The 22,336-nt window shown below is 46.0% G+C and overlaps 1 protein-coding gene across 4 annotated transcripts; it reads left to right on the top strand.

Annotated features, from left to right (window-relative positions):
• SEC22C (SEC22 homolog C, vesicle trafficking protein) lies at positions 1,833–22,119 on the top strand. 4 transcript variants are annotated; one of them, XM_021387151.1, is made up of 8 exons: positions 1,833–1,925; positions 6,729–6,824; positions 7,364–7,573; positions 9,509–9,672; positions 11,045–11,227; positions 14,936–15,054; positions 16,727–16,792; positions 18,132–22,119. In XM_021387151.1, the coding sequence occupies exons 3-8, from the start codon at positions 7,392–7,394 to the stop codon at positions 18,330–18,332; spliced, it is 915 nt and encodes a 304-aa protein (XP_021242826.1). In that variant the 5' UTR covers positions 1,833–1,925; positions 6,729–6,824; positions 7,364–7,391; the 3' UTR covers positions 18,333–22,119. The 4 variants fall into 4 exon arrangements, with proteins under 4 accessions (XP_021242826.1, XP_021242828.1, XP_021242829.1 ...); XM_021387153.1 differs by having other exon boundaries at positions 1,923–2,041; XM_021387154.1 differs by lacking the exon at positions 1,833–1,925 and adding an exon at positions 2,096–3,729.

Raw genomic sequence — 22,336 nt, 5'->3', positions numbered from 1 at the left:
CTCAGTTTGTGCTTTTGTCTTTGACGTGAGGATGTGCTGCTTCAAAATAGAAGCAAAGATTGGCTTCCACTGCCGGGCAAAGCTTCTCAGATACAGATCATCTCAGCTTATCTGATTCAAGCCTGTCTGCACATAACGTTGTTTTCTTTGGAAGTTCAGCATCTTTGTTCTGTGCGTCATTGTTCTCACTTCTTATAGTTGGAACTGTGGCAAAATTAAAATCAGCTTTTTGTTTCTTTTCTCTTCAATACCGGTGGGTAAATTGCTGCTGATGCAGATAGGAACATTTTTTCATCACAATTGTTCGGAGCCAGCCTTCAGATTTCTTGTCTCAAATCCACTGCAAAGAGGAACAGTGTTGGGTGAGTGGAAGCAGACTGGTCAAGCAACAGGAAAGGTATGGAGTGTATGGTGCTCTGAGCAGCCTTAATGAGTGGTTGTATGACAGTATTTTCTCCGGTTGGCCACCTCATTTTTTTTCAGAGAGCAGGCAATGGGAAAGAATGGCTGCAGCTCTGCCTACCAGAAATTGTGAAGGGTTGCCTGAAGGGACCCATGTTTACCAATCTTCTGAGCCACATCTGTGCTGCAGCTTCGTGTGGTCAGTAAAATGGAGCCCCACAAAGAGCTGGCTGTCATTCATCGGGATGCTGCTAAGCAATGGCAACATAAGGAGTTCACTTCTTAATGTACAATTCTCATTCACAGATCAACCCCCCAGTCTTCACAAAGGACAGAAACGCTGCATTTTGTACTGCATGGATAGCAGGAAGCTTTTCGTCTCTAAGTCAAGATGAGAGTGATCCATCATAATCTCTGCTGAGCGGTGCTAACCATCTGACACAGCTTCTGTCTGCTCATCCCTCCTGGGCCAGTAACAATTCAGTCACAGCTTGAGTAACAGCCCTGCGCAGACCTCTGGCCACGGAACACGCTGAATACTGAATAGCTGGAAGAGTAAAAGAGAGGAGCGAAGGCTGGAGTCTCTACTGCTTTCAAAGGATGCCTGTGTCTTGGGATAGCAAATCCCCGCTCGGCCAGCCTTCAGCCAGCTCCTCCGTTTGTGAAGCACACCAACAGACTGCAACACCCTAAGATCCCAAACTGGCTTCCCCCTGCCTTATAATAAAATGCAGCTGCTGCTAACGGCGTGTCACAGCGATGGTACGTGCAGTTCTGCCCATCACAGGGAGAAGAGCGATGGCTTCAGCCTCAGCACAGCCCTTCACATGCCTGGGAGTGCACATGCAGCAGAGGAGCTACCTGTTATATTACAGACATGCACGTGTGGAGGTCAGCAGCTTCCTATTAAAGCACCGTAAAATCAGAGAATCGTAGAATGGCTTAAGAAAGGCCTAGAAACTTGGGAAAACAAATATCAAGCAATACGAGTGTTTGTTTTGCTGGTGCTGGTACACAGAGAGGCACATTGCTCCCCTTAAAGGTAGCGTGAATAAAATGGGAGATCAAAACTGCACTACAGGAAGGAGGCAAACAACACCCTGCATGGATGAAAATAACTCATAGCATGGCTTAGGTCGGAGGGGACCTTAAAGATGAGCCAGCTCCAACCCCCTGCCTTAAGCAGGATTGCTGCCCAGGGCCCATCCATGGCCTGGAGCACCACGGTGGGACAGGGATCACACTGCGATCTGCTCTACGTGACGACAAGCTCTGACGAGCAGAAGCTATCAGAAGAACAGGGCATGAAACGTTATTCACTGCGCACGGTGCTAAGCAATGCCGCTATCATTCAAGAACACCAACAACTTCCCCACACTCGACCACACACCCGGAGCTCCGTCCCTCCCCGGCCTCCCCCGTCCCGGCGTGCTCCGCGCGGCCGCTCTGCCCGCTCTGCCGCCGCCTCTGTGGGCGGGGCGGGCCGCGCTGTGGCGGCGGAGCAGGCCCGGGGCGGGGGGAAGGTGAGCTGCGGCCCGCGGGGCGATCCCCTGCTTCCTACTCCTCCTCCTCCTTCATCTCCATCCCGCGCTGGGGACGAGAGAGTGGGGGGGGGAGGGGAGATCGCGTCTTAAGGGAGGTGCGCTCTGGGGTGGAGGGACCCTGTGGTGGAGGGGTGGGATGCGTGGTGCGGGATATGGGATGCGGTGGAGGGGGGGGTTCCGCGGGAGGGAAGGAAAGGAAAGTTTGGGGGTGGTTTTCAGGGTGCCCGAAGGGTGGGAGGAGGAACGCTTGTGGGAAGAGGTGAGGGAGGTGTGTGTAACGGGAGGAGTGGGGTGGGGAGGGAGGGAGTGCGGAGCTGGGCTGCGGGGTGTGCGGGAGGCTTTGGGGCACGGGTGGGTGTGTGCGTTCCTGGCTGACAGCGGCCCGGGCTGCACAGGCCAACGGAACGGCAGCAGGTGAAGGAGGCGATCCTGCCTCTCTGCGCAGCGCTGCTGAGGCCGCACCCGGAGAGCCGTGCTCAGTTCTGGGCCTCCAGTACAGCAGAGATGTGGACAAACTGGGGAGAGTCCCACGAAGCGCTGCTGTGATGCTGCGGGGCCTGGGGCGGCTGTGCTGGGAGGAGAGGCTGAGAGCTGATGCTGCTCAGCGTGGAGACTCGGTGGGATCTTGCCTGTGTCCGTAAATCCCTGTTGGGAGGTGCAGAGAACGCAGAGCCTGGCTCCTATCGGTGGAGCCCAGTGCCAGGACGAGAGGCCGTGGGCACGAGCTAGAGCACAGGAGGCTCCATTTGACCATCAGGAAACACTAATGTGCTGGGCAGGTGGCAGAGCATTGCCACAGGGACCCAGAGATTGTGGGTCCCCTCCTTGGGGATCTTCAGAAGCCGCCTGGATGTGGTGCTGGGCAGCCCTGCTGGAGCAAGGGTTCGAACAGATGGACCCAGAGGTCCTTTCCAGCCTCAACCCATCCATGCTTTTGTGACTGTTTGCTTGCACTTCAGGTGGTTTCTATTTTTGAGAGATTAATTAAGGGGCTGAAGCTCTTCCCCTTGCAGAGATGTTAAGGTGTGGTTTAGGCAACAGTTAGGGTGTAGGGGAACAGGAGATTTCAGGGGGGAGCTGAATGTTGAGGTTTGAGATCCATGTAATGTGTGTTATTTGTGGTAGTTCATAAGAGTATGTCTGGACATAATTTGCGATGGAAGGTTTTATGTTTTCTTCCCTTTGATGATAAGGATCAAGCCTGTAGGCTTCATAGTGTCCTATAGGTTCTTGATATCTGCAAACCTTGTTTTAAAGTTTGGGATCCCATGCTTTCAGATGGGATTTTTTTATCAGTTTTTTTTTTATCAGTGCTAAATCTGGAGAGATTTAAGCTAAATCTGACTGCTTCAGGAGTATCCTGGGCTATGGTAGCATTTACTACAGCTGCAGTAGGAAGATCAGAACTTGACAGAATAGTTGTATGTCTTTAGGTTTGAAACTGGCCTGTATGCTTCGTTTAGAGAAAAGGGAAATGTGATTCTAAACAGGGAGAGAAAATGAGTGCTTAAGAGAGGTACTGGTGGCAAGGTGTTACCTGTTCATGCTGTGCCATTCTTAAAAGGAAACTTCTGCTCACGACGGTTAGATAAAATAACTTCTTAAGTAATGTTATTTTAAAAATAAAACCCCACTCCATCAACTACTTACTGGTTTCTGTTTGCTTTCAGAGCCTTTCACATAGACTCCAAGTACAGAAATTAAGGCAGGAGTTTCTTTAAGTGTGGTGCTACTGAATTGGATCTAATCTTCTGTGGAGGAGCTTGCGTAACAGCACCATCAAGTAAGAGGTCTGACTCAGGCTGCCTTAATAATCCCTAGGTGGTCACTAGGGAGAGTCAGCTGCTGCTTAGGGAGTGAGGGATGGAGGAGCTGCGTTCTGCAGATGTTCAGTTAGATGCCTGCTGTGGGAATAGCCTGAGGAGTCCAGTTTGCTGGAGGGCTGGTAAATAAGTACTGCTGGGGAAACTCTTATGCTGAACATTTTTTTTTTCCGAATTGTAAGACATGCCAGTGCTTCATGTCAAGAAAATAACAAGCGATGCTTACTTCAGTCATCAACTACAACTTGTTGTTGGTTTTGGGCTTTGTGCCAGTAAAATTGCTGGGCTTGACCGGGTGTTAGTAATTTGTATTCCGGAAGATTTGATACGTGCTTAATCAAAAAGCACGAGGACGTTGTCAAAGTTCGGGAGCTGAGTTCAAAGGCCTGCCACGTAAAGTTGGTGCGGATACTTGGGGCAGCTAATCAAACGCAAACAGAAAGGGGCCAGAGGAGGAAAAGGTAAGTCAAGCCGGAATAACAGGATCATGGATTGACTTGGTTCTGTGTACGTCTGGATCGGACCGGTGAGTTACGAAAGGATTTTCTTCCCGGGGAGAGTGGAGAGGCATTGGAATGGGCCCAATGGTGGAGTCCCCATCCCTGGAGGGATTTAGGGGATGTGTGGATGTGGCAGTGAGTGAGGGACGTGGTGCAGTGATGGGACTTGGTGGGCCGGGTTGGTGGTTGGACCCGGTGATTCTGAAAACCTCTTCTAACCTAGGTGGTTCTCTGATTCTATATGTGGCAAAACTGACTTGCAGGTAGACGTTTGAGGGAGGTGGCATGAGTAACTGTTTTTACTGTGGGCACAGAGCACCTTCCAATGTGTGAGTGCCATGGGGGTGTGGGGGGAAAGCCAGAAAAGTTGTCTAGGTGCTGGGGGAGCATGGAGAGGAAAGGAGATGGCTGTGTCGAGGTGATAGGTAACAGGAAAACAGCAGAACCAGCTGCACTGATGTACTTTTCCTCCCCTGCAGGGCTATTCTGGCTCTCCTCTTTCACCTATGTCTGCACTGCATTGCAAGTAAACCCCTGCATTACTGAAAAACTCGTGTGTTCTCCTTTTTAATCCTCTCAGAAGTCTCTAAAAGTGATATTTGAGAGTGACAGACAGCTGCTTACAGATGTCTTAAGGTTTGAGCCGCTGCATCTGTGCTGGGGTTGGTAGTGGGGCCCTTCTGTTTTGTGCACGTTGCTGTTTTCAGAAAACTAAAAAGCACATACGGTCCCTGCCCCGCTCGCACTTAAGCTTGACTGTGTGTGCGTCACTTCCTCAGGCAGCAAAGCTGAAAAATCCACAGGCAAGTCGATTAAAAATAATAATTAACAACAACAACAATAACACAACCTGCTGGCTGAATACAGCAGCAGCTCTGTCCTCTGATGGAGCGTTGGCTTGTTTCTTTGGAGCAGTCTGGCGTTTTGTTTGGAAGTGTGCCTGGTGCTGCCTGATAGCAGATCTGTCAGCGGAGCGTGGAATCCCCCTGGTTGCCAGCTTACTGGACACTTGACACCCTGCTGCATGAGACTGTGTGTGTCTTGGGAAGCTGTGTACCTTTACATGTAGTTAGCTGTAGGTGATGTTATCTGTAGTGATGGACATACATGTATATCTTTAAGCGTAAACTCTTGCTGCTAGTGGCACAGCGAGCTGGAGGATATCTGCTTTCTAAATGCGTTGTCTTTCTGTTTTCCTGGTTGTCTTCTGGCTGTATCTGAATGATAAATGAGAACGTTCAGTGCAGTCCCTCCCTGGTGTTTGCTGGGTGGGACGCTGCTGAGCTGTACATTGCCAACTATTGATTAATGGCTTCAAGCTCAAAGAGGGGAGATTTAGGTTGGGTATAAGGAAAAAGTCTGTTACAGTGAGGGTGCTGAGGCACTGGCACAGGTTGCCCATAGATGTGGTGGATGCCCCATCCCTGGAAGCATTCAAGGCCGGGCTGGATCAGGCCCTGGGCAGCCTGATGGAGCTGTGGTGTCCCTGTGCATTGCAGGGGAGTTGGACTAGATGACCTTTAAAGCTCCCTTCCAACTCCAAGGGTTCTATGATTCTATGAATTGTAAAGCAGCACTGGTCTGTGTGACCGCACTAAAAGGTGACTGTTCATGTTAATACTTCCTAGTTAGCAGTTTCCTTTTGTGTTCTCATTTCACTTTTGTGCTGAAGTTTAAGCAGTTTGCTGTAGTGCTCCATTCGCTGCTGCTATTGCAACACGCTGGGGATGGATGAGATGGCTCAAGTTGGCATACTGTCATTCTCATTGTTGTTGAAATCCATTCTGATGCGCGCTGAAGTTGGCCAGCGTAGTTTGATTTTACAACTAAGATGAGTGCTGGAAAAGAGAGCTCAACTCTTAGGAGACAGTAGGAGCTCTGCAGGCAAGGGAGGTTATGAATGGCTGTAGGGGAACATTCTTTGCTCTCTTGCCTTCTCAGGCAGCAAAACCACTTGACAATGAGATACATTTTAAAGCAGCTTGGAGCCTTGCAAATGATTTTTTTGATACAGGCTGCTTAAAGCTGTCATTGCCTCTCTCAAAAGTTTGACTTCGCAGTGATATTGCTGTTCTTTTTTTTTTTTTTTTTCCCATCGAATGCTTTATTTCTGTAGTTTGCCTGAAGCAGGGTAAATGCCTTTTTTATTTCTCAAGTTATTTGTGGTAATCTCTTAATGTCTGCTGATTTAGAGGCGCTTTACAGCAAGCTGGGATAACTTCAAATCAGTGGTTGTGGCATCAAAAGCACTTTGCGTGTCGCTTCATAGGAGGTGGTGGGGGTCTCTTTGAGTGTGTCTAGGAACTGATGCCTTGGTGAAGAAAACGAGCTGTTTGTTTTCCTTAAGGCAAACTACATTCGAGGACGTGCTCACCCACTGCACAGCAGGCTTTGAGTATTTACACAGACAAGGGCCAATTAGTGGGTTTTCTCAAATTCTCACTGTGGTTTTCTTTCAGGTGATGGGAGCTGCACTGTTGGTCTTCTGGTGTCTGGCGCTGAGTGCTCATGGCTTGTCCGAAGGACAGATCTCCTGCGTGATCTGAATGTACCAGGTAATTCCCAGTAAGAGCTTGTGGTGGGAGATTGTGACTTGATAAAGAACGAGAAGCCAAGAGAGGGCAACGTTTGTTCTATATTTAGCTGTAATTGCTTCTGTAAAAAGAGCGTGCCAGGCTGTAGCCAGTTTTAAAAATGTCTGTGTTGCTCTGGAAAATCAGGCCTTGCTGAAGCACTAACACAATTGCAGACCTAATGAAGCTGCAGTGTCCTTAGGAGCAAGCTGCTTTCCATAAATACGATGAAGAACTTAACTCAGCATTTCTGACACTTTAGGTGAAGTAGGAGGAGGGAGAATAGTGAACGCTTTCACTATCAAATCTCACCTGTTTGTTTGAGAGAGGCAACAGATGGACTCAGCTCTGACCTTTGGGAATAATTTGCCTTTCAGCAGCAGTGCTGTTACAAGAGGGATTGTTGAGTAGCAGTGGTGAATAAACTCTTTGGGATGTGTCTGTCTTGTGTAGCACCTTGTAAAGAACTGAGATGACGTCCACTGCGGTATCATTAACCTAATTCAATGATTCCTTTTCAGGTTGTCCTCATGAGTACTCCGGTGGAGAATGTCCATGATCTTCTTTGCCTGCGTGGTGCGGGTGAGAGACGGGCTTCCCCTCTCAGCCTCCACAGATTTTCATTTCAACCAGGACTTTCTGGAATGCAGAAAGAAACTGAAGGCATTATCCTCAGTTCTGGCGCGGTATCCAAGTCGAGGCACAGCAAAAGGACGTGACCTTAGCATACAGTAGGTCCCTACCTCAGCTGGTTTGTTTTCTGACTTCGGTTTTTTAAGATGGTTGTGCTGGGGGTTAGTTGAACTTTAAGGATGAGGTGTATTCTGTGAAACCCAATGGCGTGTGTCCAGACTGTGACTTCCTAGCTGTATTTTGAAACTGTATCTCACAGTGCCAGAGCCACACAGTTCCTACTCAGTTTTGTAAGCATATGTTAAGAGTTGCGTAGTTTGGCTGCCATTATTTTTTGTAGCAAACCCATTCTGCTTGCTGGGTGGTACTTGGCACTACTGGCAACTGGAGTGGATTAGACTTCTGCAAATACCTTCTGAGTCTTAGTGCCTAGGAATTAACTAGCTTTGTCTAAAACTGAGCCCAAACCCCATTCTTTGGTGACAGATCTTCCTGATGCCTTCTCACCAGGTGATCTGCTTGACCTGGAAATCCCCACGTTCCTCCAGTTCTTATTCTGACTTGCACAGAGCTGCCTACAGTGGAACCGTATGGAGAAATGACAGATCTCTGTTTTCTTCTGTTGGAGAAGGATCTGCTAGTCCTTATTTCAAGAAACTAAGGTTTCATTCAGGGGAATTTTATTTCCTGTTCAGTTTAGTTTTAAAAATGAGTTTTAGCTCGTGATTGCAGGAAAACTTACAGTGATGCTGAGCTAGGACTGTGTCACTTTCTGAGGGAGTTACTGGAGAAATCAGATCCGTAAGCTTGTACTGAATGAATTGTGAAATTGCAGATTATCTTTTTAATTCCTCTTCCTTCAGGTTGTGTTTATGCCCTTTAGTTCTGCTGCTGTCATCTTCCTCAGTCCCTGCAGAAATAGCTGTGCATCTGGCTCTGGAATGAGAGGAGTGCAAATAGATAGGTGGCAAAAAGACAGTGGATTGCTGGCAGCTTGGCCAGGGTGGTTTTACACAGGCGTGGTGTTGGTTTCAGCTGTGAGGGAATCTTGGGAGCACGCCCAGTGTAACAGGGTTGCCACGGAGCTCATCTGAACCAGGAGTCCCAAGTACATAGTGTAGCAAATAAATAGAAATGTGATGAAATAGGAACCACAAGTATCTCTGAGAGGGGGAAATAAATAAGCAGTAGAAAAGTGTAGAAAGTGTCATTGTTCAGCTTCAGGAGTAGGTCTTGGCTAAAACATTGCCAACAGATGGGTAACTGATAAGGGAGGATTTCCTCTGCTCAGAGATCATTAGGAGTCTGTGATTATTGTGGGGCTTGAGGAAGTTCTGCACTGAGTGCTGACACCTGAACTAGGAACCCCGACTCCCATGTTGTTTTATGAAGTCTGAACTAGAGTGATTACACTCATCCTTAATTACACAGCTACACCTTGGGCAGGTGAAACCCCTGCTCAGTATCCCAGTAGGTTTGAGGGGCATCTGTAAGTGGAAACTGATGCGTAAACTTCTATTCTCGTCCCTTTTGGATGAGAATTTTTATTTTACTGGCAGAAAATCATCTTAGTTTGTTATAGATGACTTAGCTTTAATAGTGTTCTTGGTTTTGTGCAACAAATACCTCTTGCTGTTAACATGAAGTCACTGTATTCAAGGGGCACGAGGAATACATCTGCTTGCTTCCTTATTTCTGTTTGTGGAAAGCTACTGGGTTTTCTGTCTGAATTTTCTTCCCCGTGATGCTTTCTGGGTGCCTCTGTAGTTGTTAGCATGATTTGAAGCCAGGCTGGGAAACGAATGTCTTCAGTTTAATATGCTGAAGCTTACCAAGAGTGAGCTGAGAACAGGTGATAGATCTGCAGGACTGTCCCAGCACTGTGACCAGTGCATCCTTCACACTCTGCTCATCTAGTCCCTGTAATCTGTACTTTTTGTTTTGATAGAAAGCACAGCTGACTTCCCACCTTCTGAATGACCCTTCAACCTTTTTGTGTTGTTAATCCATTTTTTTTTTTTTTCCTATTTCAGTTTCCTGTCTTCTGGGGATATTGCCTGCATGGCAATCTGTTCCAGCAGTTACTCGACCATCATGGCATTTTGCTTCCTGGAAGAGCTGCAGTGGGAATTTGCTGCTTCCCATGATGCAACAAGCGTCAGTTTAGCTTCCAGACCGTATGCTTTTCTTGAATTTGGTTTGTAGCTTTGTTCTCTCCTAAGAATGCCTTGTCTGATGCTTTAATGATATTAAATAACATCTCCTGGCCAAAGCTTGGTCATAAAAATAAGTCTGCGTGCGTGTGCCTTTGCATGCATGTGTAGGAGGAGGGAGAGACTTTATAACTGCACTGAACTATTAGATTATTGTTCTTCCAGTTCCTGAGAGCCCCAGTAACAGATGAGCAGGATGTGGTGGTGGTTAATAAACGAGTGCAGAAGAACAAGAAATCCACATCTCAAGCACTTTATAGCGTAGTTGCAAGGAATCTGACAGGTGGAGACAGATAGGTACAGGGGAAAAGGGAGGCAAAATAGATTGTTAGGGACAGAGTCACTTCTGGCATGATTTAGATTCTTGTAGTACTTCATAGCCATGCCTAGTGTTTCTTTTTTACCCTGATATAAATGGTTTTCTTGCTAAGTAACAAGAACAGATGTTCTGCTAAGAACAGATGTTCTGCTGAACCTCACACCTTTGAAAACACATTCCTTTGCAGTGAAGGAAAGGGAAAGGATACAGTAATGCAGTAGGTTAGCACATTTCTACCTGGATTTCCATGATATCACTATGCTTAGAAAAACTGAGAAATCATGGAGTCATAGAATTGCTCAGGTTGGAAAAGACCTTCAAGATCACCAAGCCCAACCACAACCTAACCATACTACCCTAACTCTAACAACCCACCACTAAATCCTGTCCCTGAGCACCACATCCAAACAGTTTTTAAACACATTCAGGGATGGTGACTCCACCACCTCCCTGGGCAGCCTGCTCCAGTGCTTAACAACCCTTTCTGGAAAGAAGTTTTTCCTGATATCCCAACCTAAACCTCCCCTGGTGCAACTTGAGCCCATTTCCCCTTGTCCTGTCACCTGTCACCAGTGAAAAGAGACCAGCCCCGCTCTCACTGCCATCACCTTTCAGGTATTTGAAGAGAGCAGTGAGGTCTCCCCTCAGTCTCTTCTTCCCCAAACTAAACAGCCCCAGTTCCTTTAGTCTCTCCTCGTAGGGCAAATTCTCCAAGCCCTTCACCAGCCTTGTTGCCCTTCTTTGGACCTGCTCCAGCACCTCAATGTCCTTTCTGTACTGAGCTGCCCAAAACTGAGCGCTGTACTTGAAGTGGGGCCTCACCAATGCTGAGTGCAGTATCCATAAGGAGAGCACATTATACAGCCCTCATGTGTTCTGTGTGTGTTGTCTTTTTAAATCACGAGGTCGAATTGCTTCGCTCGGGCCTCGTCGGAATTCGAAATTTAAAATAAAAAAAAATGAAAGGGTGTTGTGAATTGATGAATCACGGACTCCAGCTGTGCGGAGCTAAAGGAGAGCGTGTTCCCGTGTTTCAGATAACGTCATTCAGAAAGTCAAGCAGCGCTTCAACTACGCGAGCGGCTCGGCGGCGAAGCTCGGCTGGGAGAAGGTGGAAGAGGAGCTGAGGCTGCAGCCCCCGGTTCAGCTGAAGCTGGAGGATGCCGAGCTGATGAACGGGGTGGCTAACGGGGGGCACGCAGGAGTGCATGTGGAGGTTGGTAAGTTGCTGCTGTGCCCAGGTGGCCGTAGTCTTGCTGAACCTCCCCCTGCAAGCGACAGCAAAGCGTACGTGCGAGCGCGCAGCAGCAGTTGCTCCTTTGCACTGGGAAGCAGGTGTAAGGTGTACAAGATGGGGGAGAAAAGCCTGCCTTTCTGTCCCATGGAAGAGCTCGTGGCCTTTGGGGCAGGTATGAGCTCAGGGTGGTGCGTTTTCTTTTCCAGCCTTCAACCAACTTTTCTCTACGGGCAGTCACTTCTAATTGAGCCTGACATTTTGTGCGTTCGAGTATCCCGCTTTTAAAGCAGTTGATTGCTAAATTGTATTTGGTAAAAGGAGCTCTGCTGTTCCATTGGTTGCAGAGTCAGATAGAAGATAGTAATTACAATCTCATTAGGTTACTTCAGCCCCAAGGAAAGAAAACCCTAAGAGAATATGTTTGAGCTGAGGGTGAGATGCTCAATCTCAGGCTGTCCATCTTGTTCTCCCATCCTCATTTTCTGCTTCTGCTCAGTTCTTTAAAATGTAGTGCATCTGACTACAAATCTGAAAGGTGAGATGCACGTCTGCATGGAGCAGAGGGAACTTTCTGTAGCAAATGCTGACATTCTTCCTGCTTTTGAAAGTGCTGCCCTCTGCTTAAGGATGATAAAGTTGGTGTTGTCTTGTTTGCGGTTCAGTTCTGCGGTCGAAGTCCTGCTTACTTCCTCTGCAAAATAAAATGATCCTAATCCTGTTAGCATTACAGTTAAATACAGCTAGGGTACCACGAGCTTGTATTTCCTCTTTTTCGTTGTTGTTCTTGGCTTACAAAACGCTAATAGCATTAAATTCCAATTGCCCAGTCTCCGTGTTTCCGATGGATGAACTGGAATCTGATTTGATGTAGGAACCTGTAATGGATCCGCGACCAGGAGAAAATAAAAACAGAAATGGAAACGTTTGATTTACAAGTCAGACTTGTGGGTGTGCCTCCAAACCCTGCTTGGAGGTGAAACAGAAATCATTTGCACCAATCTGAACAGTTTCGGTGCCAGCAAACATATGCTAGCTCGTCTGTGTCCACAGAGCAGAAATTCGTTTTCAGTCCCTCCATATTCTTAATTGCTTTCTTTTATTTTCCATCTGGCTTGTTTTTCTGGCTTTTTCTCTGCGGTCTGACCCAAATGCTCCAACAAATTGTTCTGTCCTTATTTTAAGGATGGTGTTGGTGATCATCTGTTTCCATCAGCTGCAGTCAGCTTTCCTGGTTTATTTCTCTCTCTCCTCTCATCATTACCGCAGTGCTGAATCCCACTTAGCAGCTCTAAGTTTAGCTGTGTGCACGGTGTTTGTTTCCTTGTTAGTGTTATTTATATGAAGGCTCCGCTAGACAGGGGACTTGTTGAGCATGCACTGAAGTGTCCTGGTTAAAGGAGAGCAGTGTGAAACATTCTGTACTGAAGATGAATCCCAGACTGATCAAAACATTGCTCTCCTCACATGGCTGGAGCTCCTGCCTTCTGTTCAGCTGCACGGTCACATCCCCTGGCTTTTCTTCATCTTCGTGTGCAAGGAGTCTTCTGAAAAGTCAGGGCAGTTTTGTCTTTGTCACTGTATAGATAGAACACAAAGGGTTTTTCTTTTTTTTTGTCATTTTCCCTTCCTTTTGTCCATTCCTATGTTAATTAAACCCAGCCTGCTTCCTCTTGGAAAGACTTAACATTGTATAGTTGGTCAGCAAACACCTGCACAAGCTCAGCTTTTGTTGCAGCAGCCTAACCCTGCATCTCCATCTAAGTGCAGCTCACCAAGCTTTGCAGGGCAGTGGAGTGTGTATATAAAAGCAATGTGAAATGCAAGTTTTTCTTGTAAAAACATGGTAAAATCTGCACCCAGACTCGTAAGAACGTTGCCCTAGCAGCACCCATTTCACTTATTCTGTGCAATTTAGGTTTGTGGATTAAACCTCAGAAGGATGTAGCAGACACGAAGCTCAGTGTAAGAACAAACATGCTGGCACAGCTTCTCTTAAGTGTTTTGCTTGGACTTTAAATTTCATTGCCCAGCAAAAAAAAGCAAAATTGCCTTTAAATGATTGGGTTTCTTGCATCATTTATTTACATGAAAACGTGTGTGACTGTAGTGCACAGTAATACTAAATAATGTGACATACTGTGAACGGGATTAATCCGTTTCCCTCTGTAGCAGTTTTGGGGACAAAATTAAGGAGGCATGACTGCGTGTCGAACAAATTAATCGCACAGGCGTTTATAAAAGATCATTTATATCCCTGTGTTAATTTGGCACCGGGATTCTTAAAATCCATCTATCAAAATCTCTCTTAAAGGAGGAGACAGAGGTGTTTTCAAGCCGTGCAGTAGGACGGTGCTTTAGCAGGTGAAGTATTTCATCTGCCACTGAAGCAAAGCTGGAATTGATTTCTGTTGTGTTATGTAGTTTACCTATGGTAATCAGGAGCTGGCTGCTTCTGGATAGGAGGCAGAAGGTCCTGAGGCTTCTTGAGGGCTCTTTCATTCTCTCCTTTGTCTTATGGATGCTGGTGCAGGAGAGGATCTGGATTTGATGCTCGAGGTGCCAATTGTCCTTGTTACGCTTGGAGTATTCTCGTTGTGGTGATGCAAAGATAGGATATAGCAAGACACGTGGGTGTAGCCTAATGTTGGACTGGCAAGGATAGCTAGGTTGGGAAATAGGTGAGCTTTTGGACAACCACAGCCCTTAATTAGAAATGCCGCGTTCCAAAATTAAGTACAAATCAATAGTAATTGCTTTGACCTAAATTAGGCATCAAGCAATTAGGTCATCCTGAATAAATAGTCTTTGGGTGCATGGGTGTTAGAGAACATAATAGTAGTGGAGGAGGCGAGAAAAGAGAGAGAGGTAGTTTGCTACTTCTGAAATGTGGGCCAGCTGGGAGAAAAGGGAAAGAAAGGAATTGTAGTGCAGTGTAAAATAGGCAGCAAAAGCCAAAATCTGCAGCATCCAGTCTGGTTCCTAGGCCCTGGCTTTGACTGTGTTCTGTCTGTCCCCCCGAGGGACTGGCACTGACAGGAGCAGAGGCAGGGATCGTCTGGAGAACTGCCTCTGGAACTGTTCTAGCAGCAGAGCATCGGAGTCCTTGGCTTCAGCAGTTGTGTTTTTTGTTCTGGCAACTGCTTAATTAGGGCACCAAATTCCGTATGGAGATGGTGCAGGTGAACTGAACTTCTGTATGCTGGACTGAACCCTCGGTGTGTCAGTGGGAAGAAAGACGTAATTGCTGGTTGAGGAGGGAATGAAGTGCTCTCTTGCTATTACAGACATCAGGAATCTAAGCTTTTTAGCAGGACTTTGAGTGCTGACAGCCTCTAAGTTTTCTACTGACCAGGGAAGAGCAGTCACTATGTTCATGTGCTGTAATAAAACAGTCCAAAAATACCTTTATGTAGCACAAGAGAAGAAATCAATGCCAAATGGCTCAAGAACAAATTCTGTTGCTTAGTTTGTTTTAAAAGTACTGTGGAGCTGGCACTGATTTCTAGATGTCCAAAGAGCTGAGCAGTGCAATGCAACAAGAAAGGTGCTTCTATTTATTATTGGTCTTCTCTGGAGCAAGCATGAAAGTTTGGGAAATCCGTGTGACCTGATTTCAGTTGCTTTCTGTTAAAAGATTCAAAGCAGTAATGCTAACTACTCTCTCTTTTCATTCTCTGTTGGTATTCTTTAGCCCCTGCGTACAGAATGCAGCGTGTGACTCCCCTGGGGATTCTGTCACTCGTGCTGAACATCATGTGTGGAGCTTTGAATCTCATCCGAGGAGTTCACCTAGCAGAGCATTCATTTCAGGTAACCCTGACTGACTTGAAACCTGTAAATGAGATGAAGAAGGAGAGTTACTGGGGTAACCAGGTTAGGGGTGGCTGTTCTGCTTTGTGGTAGAGCGTACATCTCTCCATAGGAAATGCTTTGTTTTTCCAGGAGGTGTGCTGTTCTGATGGTTCACTTGCTAGAGCTCACTTGTTTTGTTGTCTATGTCAGCATGCTGCACTATTCTCTTCTCCTGAGATTGAAATTTGCAGAAATACTTTAGTCTTTCAGAGCTGGGTTTGAGGTGGTTGTTCTTCATTTCATAGAATCATAGAATTAGCTGGGTTGGAAAAGACCTACAAGATCATCCAGTCCAACCATCCACCTGCCACCAATAACCCCACTAAACCATGGCTCTCAACGCTATATCTAAATGTTTCTTGAACACCTCCAGGGACTCCACCACCTCCCTGGGCAGCCCATTCCAGCGCCTGACCACTCTTTCAGAAAAGTAGTATTTCCTAATGTCCAGCCTGAATCTCCCCTGGTGCAACTTGAGGCCATTCCCCCTCATCCTGTCACTAGTTACAAGAGAGAAGAGGCCGACACCCAGCTCACTACAACCTCCCTTCAGGTAGTTATAGAGAGCGATGAGGTCTCCCCTGAGCCTTCTCTTCTCCAGACTGAACAATCCCAGCTCCCTCAGCCGCTCCTCATCAGCCCTGTGCTCCAGACCCCTCACCAGCTTCGTCGCCCTCCTCTGGACACGTTTCAGGGCCTCAATGTCTTTCTTGCAGTGAGGGGCCCAAAACTGGACACAGTACTCGAGGTGGGGCCTCACCAGGGCTGAGTACAGAGGGACAATGACTTCCCTACTCCTACTGACAACACTATTTCTGATCCAAGCCAGGATGCCATTGGCCTTCTTGGCCACCTGGGCACACTGCTGGCTCATGCTCAGCCGAGCATCGACCAACACCCCCAGGTCTGTTTCCTCCACACAACTTTCCAGCCACTCTGCCCCAAGCCTGTAGCGTTGCCTGGGGTTGTTGTGGCCAAAGTGCAGGACCCGGCACTTGGTCTTGTTGAACCTCATCCCATTGGCTTCAGCCCAGAGATCCAGCCTGTCCAGATCTCTCTGTAGGGCCTTGCTACCCCCAGGCAGATCGACACTTCCTGCCAGCTTGGTGTCGTCTGCAAACTTATTGAGGGTGCTCTCAATGCCCTCATCCAGGTCATCAATAAAGATATTGAAGAGGACAGGCCCCAGCACCGACCCCTGGGGAACACCACTCGTGACCGGCTGCCAGCTGGATTTAACTCCATTCACCGCCACTCTCTGGGCCCGGTCCTCCAGCCAGCTCCTTACCCAGCAAAGAGTGTACCTGTCCTGTTTCATTCTAGATAGTTCTTTATAATTTTTCATTAAACAGAAGTGAAGCTGCAAGCAACTTTAAAAAAGACAAAAAAAAAAAAAAGTATCCTGAAGGTAGGGACACACAGTTTAACTTAGCAGGTGTTATCACATAAGCCTCAGGTCTTGGTGCCTTGTTCAACCCTACTGATCTTGTTGCTGTTTGATTCTGCTACAATCAATGTAAACTAGGCTGAGAGGTGCTTAATGAAGGATAGTATTCTAAAATATGAAGTAGTGCTTGGTAACAGCTGTAGTTGATGTAGTTCCTTGTTTGTTGCCTTTTTATCCAAACAGGAGGACTATGAAGGAATTGGAAACGTGATCGCGTTTTTTCTACCTTTTCTAGCCTGTGTTTTTCAGGTATGTTAACTTTAAACAAAATGCTTTCTGATTTTTGATACGACAATTCACAACACAAAATGGTTTCCAGCTAAGCAGAGGCACAGCTTGGTTTTCAGCACCCTATCTAGCTGATTCCACAAAGGTATTCCAGTGAAGTAGCACGGCTATGTGTCCCTTGGAAGCTGCAGTTGCAAGCTTTTTCAGTGTGCCTATGCCATTACATGCCAAACTGAGCTGAGTGTGGTAAGTAAGCACTCACCCAAAGATGACTTGTTTCCCAAAGGGATCACCACGATGATGGTGGCAGACATAGCTGACAGACTTTTGTAGCCTAACCACCTTGAAAGACTAAGCACGTACAGAACAGCAATGTCACCAAAAATTTTGTAATTTATATTACAAGTTATTTTTAATTGCTGTTGAATGTATCATAATAGATACGCAGTTGAGTGTCTTTCAGCCTTCTTACACCTCTGCTTATGACAGAGCTTCAAAATGGAGGTAATATTCTGGATCTAAAACTAGATGCAAATATTCTTCACGAAGAGAGGCTCTGTCCTGCAGTTTTCCTGTTAGTGCCTGAAGCTAGAGAAGCCTAAAAATGAACAAACAAACAAATTCTCCCTTATCCCTATCTGCAGCGGTCATCTTCCCAAAATACTTGGCATAGATTGAGCCGAAATGTGAAGTGCTTTCTACTTTATGATCATTACTTGTGTCAGCAGCACAGTTGGAAGCTGTGACCATAAGTGTGAAAGCCTGATCTGTTGCTGTCTGAGTTTCAAATAAATAACTCGTCTGCCAGCAGCAATGGGTGAGATTTTTAGTTTTCTCCTGTAAGGCTTGTTGCTCTTTATCCATACTTAGCAAGTGGGCTCCACCTGATTTTTGAATTAACAAAAGCCCCAAGTGCTTTTTGAGCCACACATTGACAGAAATGATGGTCTTGCCACCGAGTCAGTCCTAGAGAATGAAGTCCTTCACTTATCTCGAGAGCAAATACAGCAGCAATAGATTGGGTTTTGCCCATTTCTTGCTTCTAAGCCTTTGCCTTGCAAAAATCCGCAGTGAGTTTTGAAAGCTGGCTCAAGCTTCAGGCTCCTTTTGTTCCAGGCTGAGGTGGGTAGGAGGGATTGTGCTGACAGGCTTTATTTGATGCATGGGCTCAGCCAGTGCCATGGGCTGAGGCTGCTGGCCTGCTCTTCTGGGAGGAACTTCCAGCATGAGAGCTGAAGGGAAGCTCTGATCTCCTTAGCAATCACTGCGATAGTGGGCTCATCCAGCTAGGACTCTTGTCTGTCTGTACATCCTTTAATCATGTTTAATGCTAACACTCTTTCTCTCTGTTCTTTTCTAGTGTTATTTGTACCTATTCTACAGCTCGACGAGAAAGGTGAAGACGTTTGTACTCTTTTTCTCCATTTGTTTATGCAATATCTACTTGTATGGATTACGGAATCTCTGGCAAATAGCCTTTCACATAGGAGTGGCATCTCTTTCCTCCTACCAGATACTGACAAGGCAACTTATGGAGAAACAACCTGACTGTGGAGTATGAAAAAGACTTTAGGTTGGCTACGCTCCTTTTAGAATTTTTTCTTTTTTTGTATTAAAATGACCAAAAATAGCTTGGAGTATTTTTAAATATTTATGACGATGGTTACTGCAAGGAGGATGTTCCAAAGCAACACAAAGTGCAGTAGTAATGTCAATCACACAGTGAAGAACTGAGCTGTGTTCAACATGACGTGTGGTAATTGTGCATGATAGATTTTGTCAGGTGTCATCAGCGGAGCGAGGTTCTCCTTACCATAAACAGGCTCTTACTCTTTGACCAACACCATCCAGACAACACTTTGCCATCTGTCTTGCTGGCTTTGTAACAGTTTGGTGGGCCGATGTCTTGGCTTGCCAACGCTTCTGAAAATATCGACAACGTACGGTAAAGTGAAGATAAAGTGATGGGGAACACTTTTGTCTATAGAATTTCTTAAGTGTTAAGATTCTTGGTAAGTGTAAGTAAAGGAGTAGTTTGCCATAGTTAGGTGAGTTCGTTATCGATGGGGAAAAAGCGTTAGGATGGGATTCAGGGTATATTTTTTTTTTCCTGGGTTTTGAAGGAAAGGAAAAGACTGGCTGCTTTAAAAATCCTAGAGGCTATAAATATCTCCTGGCTAACCAGCGCGTTGTCGTTAAGTATGTGCTTATTGTTTAATCCCAAATATGCTTAGGGCAGCAAAAAGGAACCAAGCGAACACAAGTGACCTTTCAGCTCAGACCTTTATTTCCTTGGTTAAGGTCACTCTCACTGTAAAAGCAATTTCGTGTTTGCTTGGTCTGTACAGATAATAAACCTTCCAAGCCTCCTTATGACAGGCCACTGGCTCCTTCACTTCTAAAACAAAGTATAGTTGCTGAGTAGAAAGCCATCTCCAGTAATGGAGAGCAAGAGCAGGTTCTCTTTTTTTATCTAGAACATTTTCAGTTAATGGTGTTGAGTTTTTAACACTAAGGTGAGTTTATGAGCGTGCAATTTTGGGTATAGTACTTAGGATCTGAGTTTCTTAACCTCTGCTGCACTGGGTATTCCTGTACGTGATGCATTTCAGCACCTATATGAACGTGTAAGGCTGCCTGTGCTTAAAAAAAAGCACAGCATTTTGATGCAGCTGTCCCTGAAGGATTGTAAAGACTCAAACTACGAAGATACAGGGAACTGTAGGTGTGCTATTGTCCAACTATGGGCCTAGCTTTTCTTTTTTTCTTTTTTTTTTTTTTTCTTATAAGCCTATTTTCTTTTAGTGAGAACTCATGGTGATAGGTGGACGGTTGGACTGGATGATCTTGTGGGTCTTTTCCAGCCTTGGTGATTCTATGATTCTGGGATTCTATTTTCTGGTGACCCCATTTCCTTCACGAAAGCTCTTTCACCAAAGATCTCTTCTCACATCGTCTCTTCTCTGGTGGTTGCAGAGGGATGAAGGCCATGCAGAGTTGCCTTCCTGAGTTTGCAGGAATGTGTGACAAAATCACTTTCTTGCATATCTGTGAATTTCCCTGGAATCTCATCGTGCCAACACTGCAAGTATCAGTAAACTGCTAGACCAGAATTGTGTAGCACTGTAGCTTGGAAGCACTTCTTTGATGCTTCTGACTACAACCTGCAGCCTGTTATAACCAGAATGGGTTCTGGGACATCATGGTAGCAGAATTTTTCCAGAAGTAAAATAGAAGCATTTCTCTTCCATCCCATGCTGGCCCATTTACTGTCACAATAAATAACGAGATCCTTTAAACTGCCTGGAAGAGTGTAGTAGAAATGATGGAGGAAGATTTCAGCCAGCCAGTTAGGAACACTGCTATGTGCTGTAAAGGGATGGGTTAACACTGGTTCTCTGTCATACACTGTGGCAGGAAACGGGGGCTAAGTGGAACATGAAGCCAACATTCAGCCCTTCTCCTTATGGCACCCAGGGGTCCCCACAGATGGGGAGGTTTTAGAGCTGTCAAGCTTTAGGTTTCCATGCTGGTCAGCCCCAGTTTTACTTGGTGAGGTAGTCTTTCATAGAGTCATAGAATTGCTCAGGTTGGAAAAGACCTTCAAGATCATCAAGTCCAACCACAACCTAACCATACTACCCTAACAGCCCACCGCTAAGTCTGGTCCCTGGGCACCACATCCAGACAATGTGATTTGAGGCTGCAGGGAACCAAGAAATGTGGCTGGATTACAGGTAATGCAAGTAACTGAAAAGCAAACCAACAAAAAACCCAACCAGCCCAACCCTTGACCTCCCACTCTCTCCATGTTCCCTCCAAAAAGCTTAAAGACATCCAAAAAATGTATTATTGGAAACTAATGCTTTGTTAACCCAATCTGTTGGGTGGCAGCCCTGCCCATGGGAGGAGGTTGGGACTGGATGACCTTTAAAGTTGCTTCCAACCCAAGCCATGCTGTTTTTCTATGGAAGGCACTGGATCTGACGCATTTTTGCTTGCCTAGGGTGTGAACTGGCTATCAGCCTACTGGCTAACCATGGGAATCTCACCCTGTGGGGAAAGGATAAAGCATTTCCAACTACAGAAACTTGGTGAAAGGGACCTCAGTGACATCCTCAAGCTCCCATTTCCTACCCTTTTAGCCACCATCAGGCTCAAGAATCCAAAAGAGCTGTACAGGTTCTCCATAAGATTCAGTATAGCTGGTTTGCTGTCATTTAAGGCACGCAGAGCACTCACAGCTTGGGCACGGGCCCAGGGAGCCATTATCTTCTTTGAGTTCCATATCCCCCTCTTTAGCTGACGGAAGGAGCTGTAATATTCCTGGTGGCTCCTGAGCATCTGTTTGCTTCGCCGTAAAACAAAGACATCCCTGTGCCAGGTGATGTGAGCAATAGCTCACTTCAATGAGAAAGGTAGAGCAAGGCGTTAAGACAGCTCTTGTCATTAACGTCATTAGAGTTGATTAAGAGATCAAATTCAGCCTTCGCTTAATGTTTTCTTTTCTTCCTGAGAATGTTTTGTCAGATAAAATCAGCTGGTACAATTCTACCTTCTTGTCAACGCTTCTGTGGAATGGATAGGGGATCTCTAGATCCCCTAGGTACCTGGGTCTCTTCTGAATGGACAAAGCTCTGCTTTGCTGCGAGGCTTAATCCCTTTGCAACCTTTTTATTTTTCCTGTAATAGGTGCAAGCCATGTTAAGGAACCTGTGTGCATTCACATGAGCATCGTGCCCATGCACTTTGTCGGTGTGGGTTTTGATTTGGGGACAAGGAAGAGCAATCGTTGTCTGACCCAATTTTTATTTAGTGGTGTTTATTTAGACTGGCTTCTGTATCCACATGGCATTGGCACAGTTAAACTTATTCCTCCAGTGAAACAGCAGGAGGAGTAGGATAGCTTACATTGATTTCAGCGCTTTAAGATTTAATAAAAAAAGAATGACTTGCAGTTTGAGTACATGAAATCTGACTCATAACCTGGGATTACGCCTGTGTTGAATCAAATCCCCAAAGAGGAATCCATCCCTTTTTGTTCAAGCTGTTGAACGCGCTCTGCCTTGTATCTCCTTAACTCTGTCAGTTTTCGAGTCCCTGGGAAATGGGCGAAGAAGAAACTTCATTGGTTTAAAGATTTGCGGTGCGCGGTCACTCGATGAAACCCATTTTCCGTTCTTTTTTCTCCTCCTCCTAAACAACCTGCTAAGTTTATAGAAGGTGGGCTGGTACCTTTTTAGACATTTTTGCACTGTATTAATAATCGAACCTGTGTAAATGTGTATAAAATCGTTTTGCATGTGTATGTATATATGTACATATCTAATAAATGGCTTTTTTTTTTTTTTTTTGTAACGCCTGCCTTCCTTTTATAGTTCTGAAGTAGCTGGCTATCCTGGAAGCGAGGTAGGTGGGCTCTTTCAGTTTGGGACGCAGTGGTGTTTCATACGTCTGTATCCAAAATATTTCAAAACTAAGCTCAGTGTAATCATTCTCTTTCACAGACATTCTCAAAAATTGGTGATTTCGGATGCTCTCATAAACCCTGCTGCATTGTGCGCG

The sequence above is a fragment of the Numida meleagris genome, chromosome 2, assembly GCF_002078875.1.
Source record: "Numida meleagris isolate 19003 breed g44 Domestic line chromosome 2, NumMel1.0, whole genome shotgun sequence".
In the NCBI taxonomy this organism is placed as follows: Eukaryota; Metazoa; Chordata; class Aves; order Galliformes; family Numididae; genus Numida; species Numida meleagris.
Note: the sequence above shows the minus strand (reverse complement) of the source record. Positions and strands in the feature narration are given on the sequence as shown.

Coding starts and splice junctions, on each gene's coding strand:
- SEC22C (XM_021387151.1), top strand. CDS start 7,392: ATGTCCATGATCTTCTTTGCCTGCGTGGTGCGGGTGAGAGACGGGCTT. Junction 9,673..11,044: donor GTATGCTTTTCTTGAATTTG/GTTTGTAGCTTT, acceptor CCCGTGTTTCAG/ATAACGTCATTCAGAAAGTC. Junction 15,055..16,726: donor TAGCAGAGCATTCATTTCAG/GTAACCCTGACT, acceptor TTATCCAAACAG/GAGGACTATGAAGGAATTGG.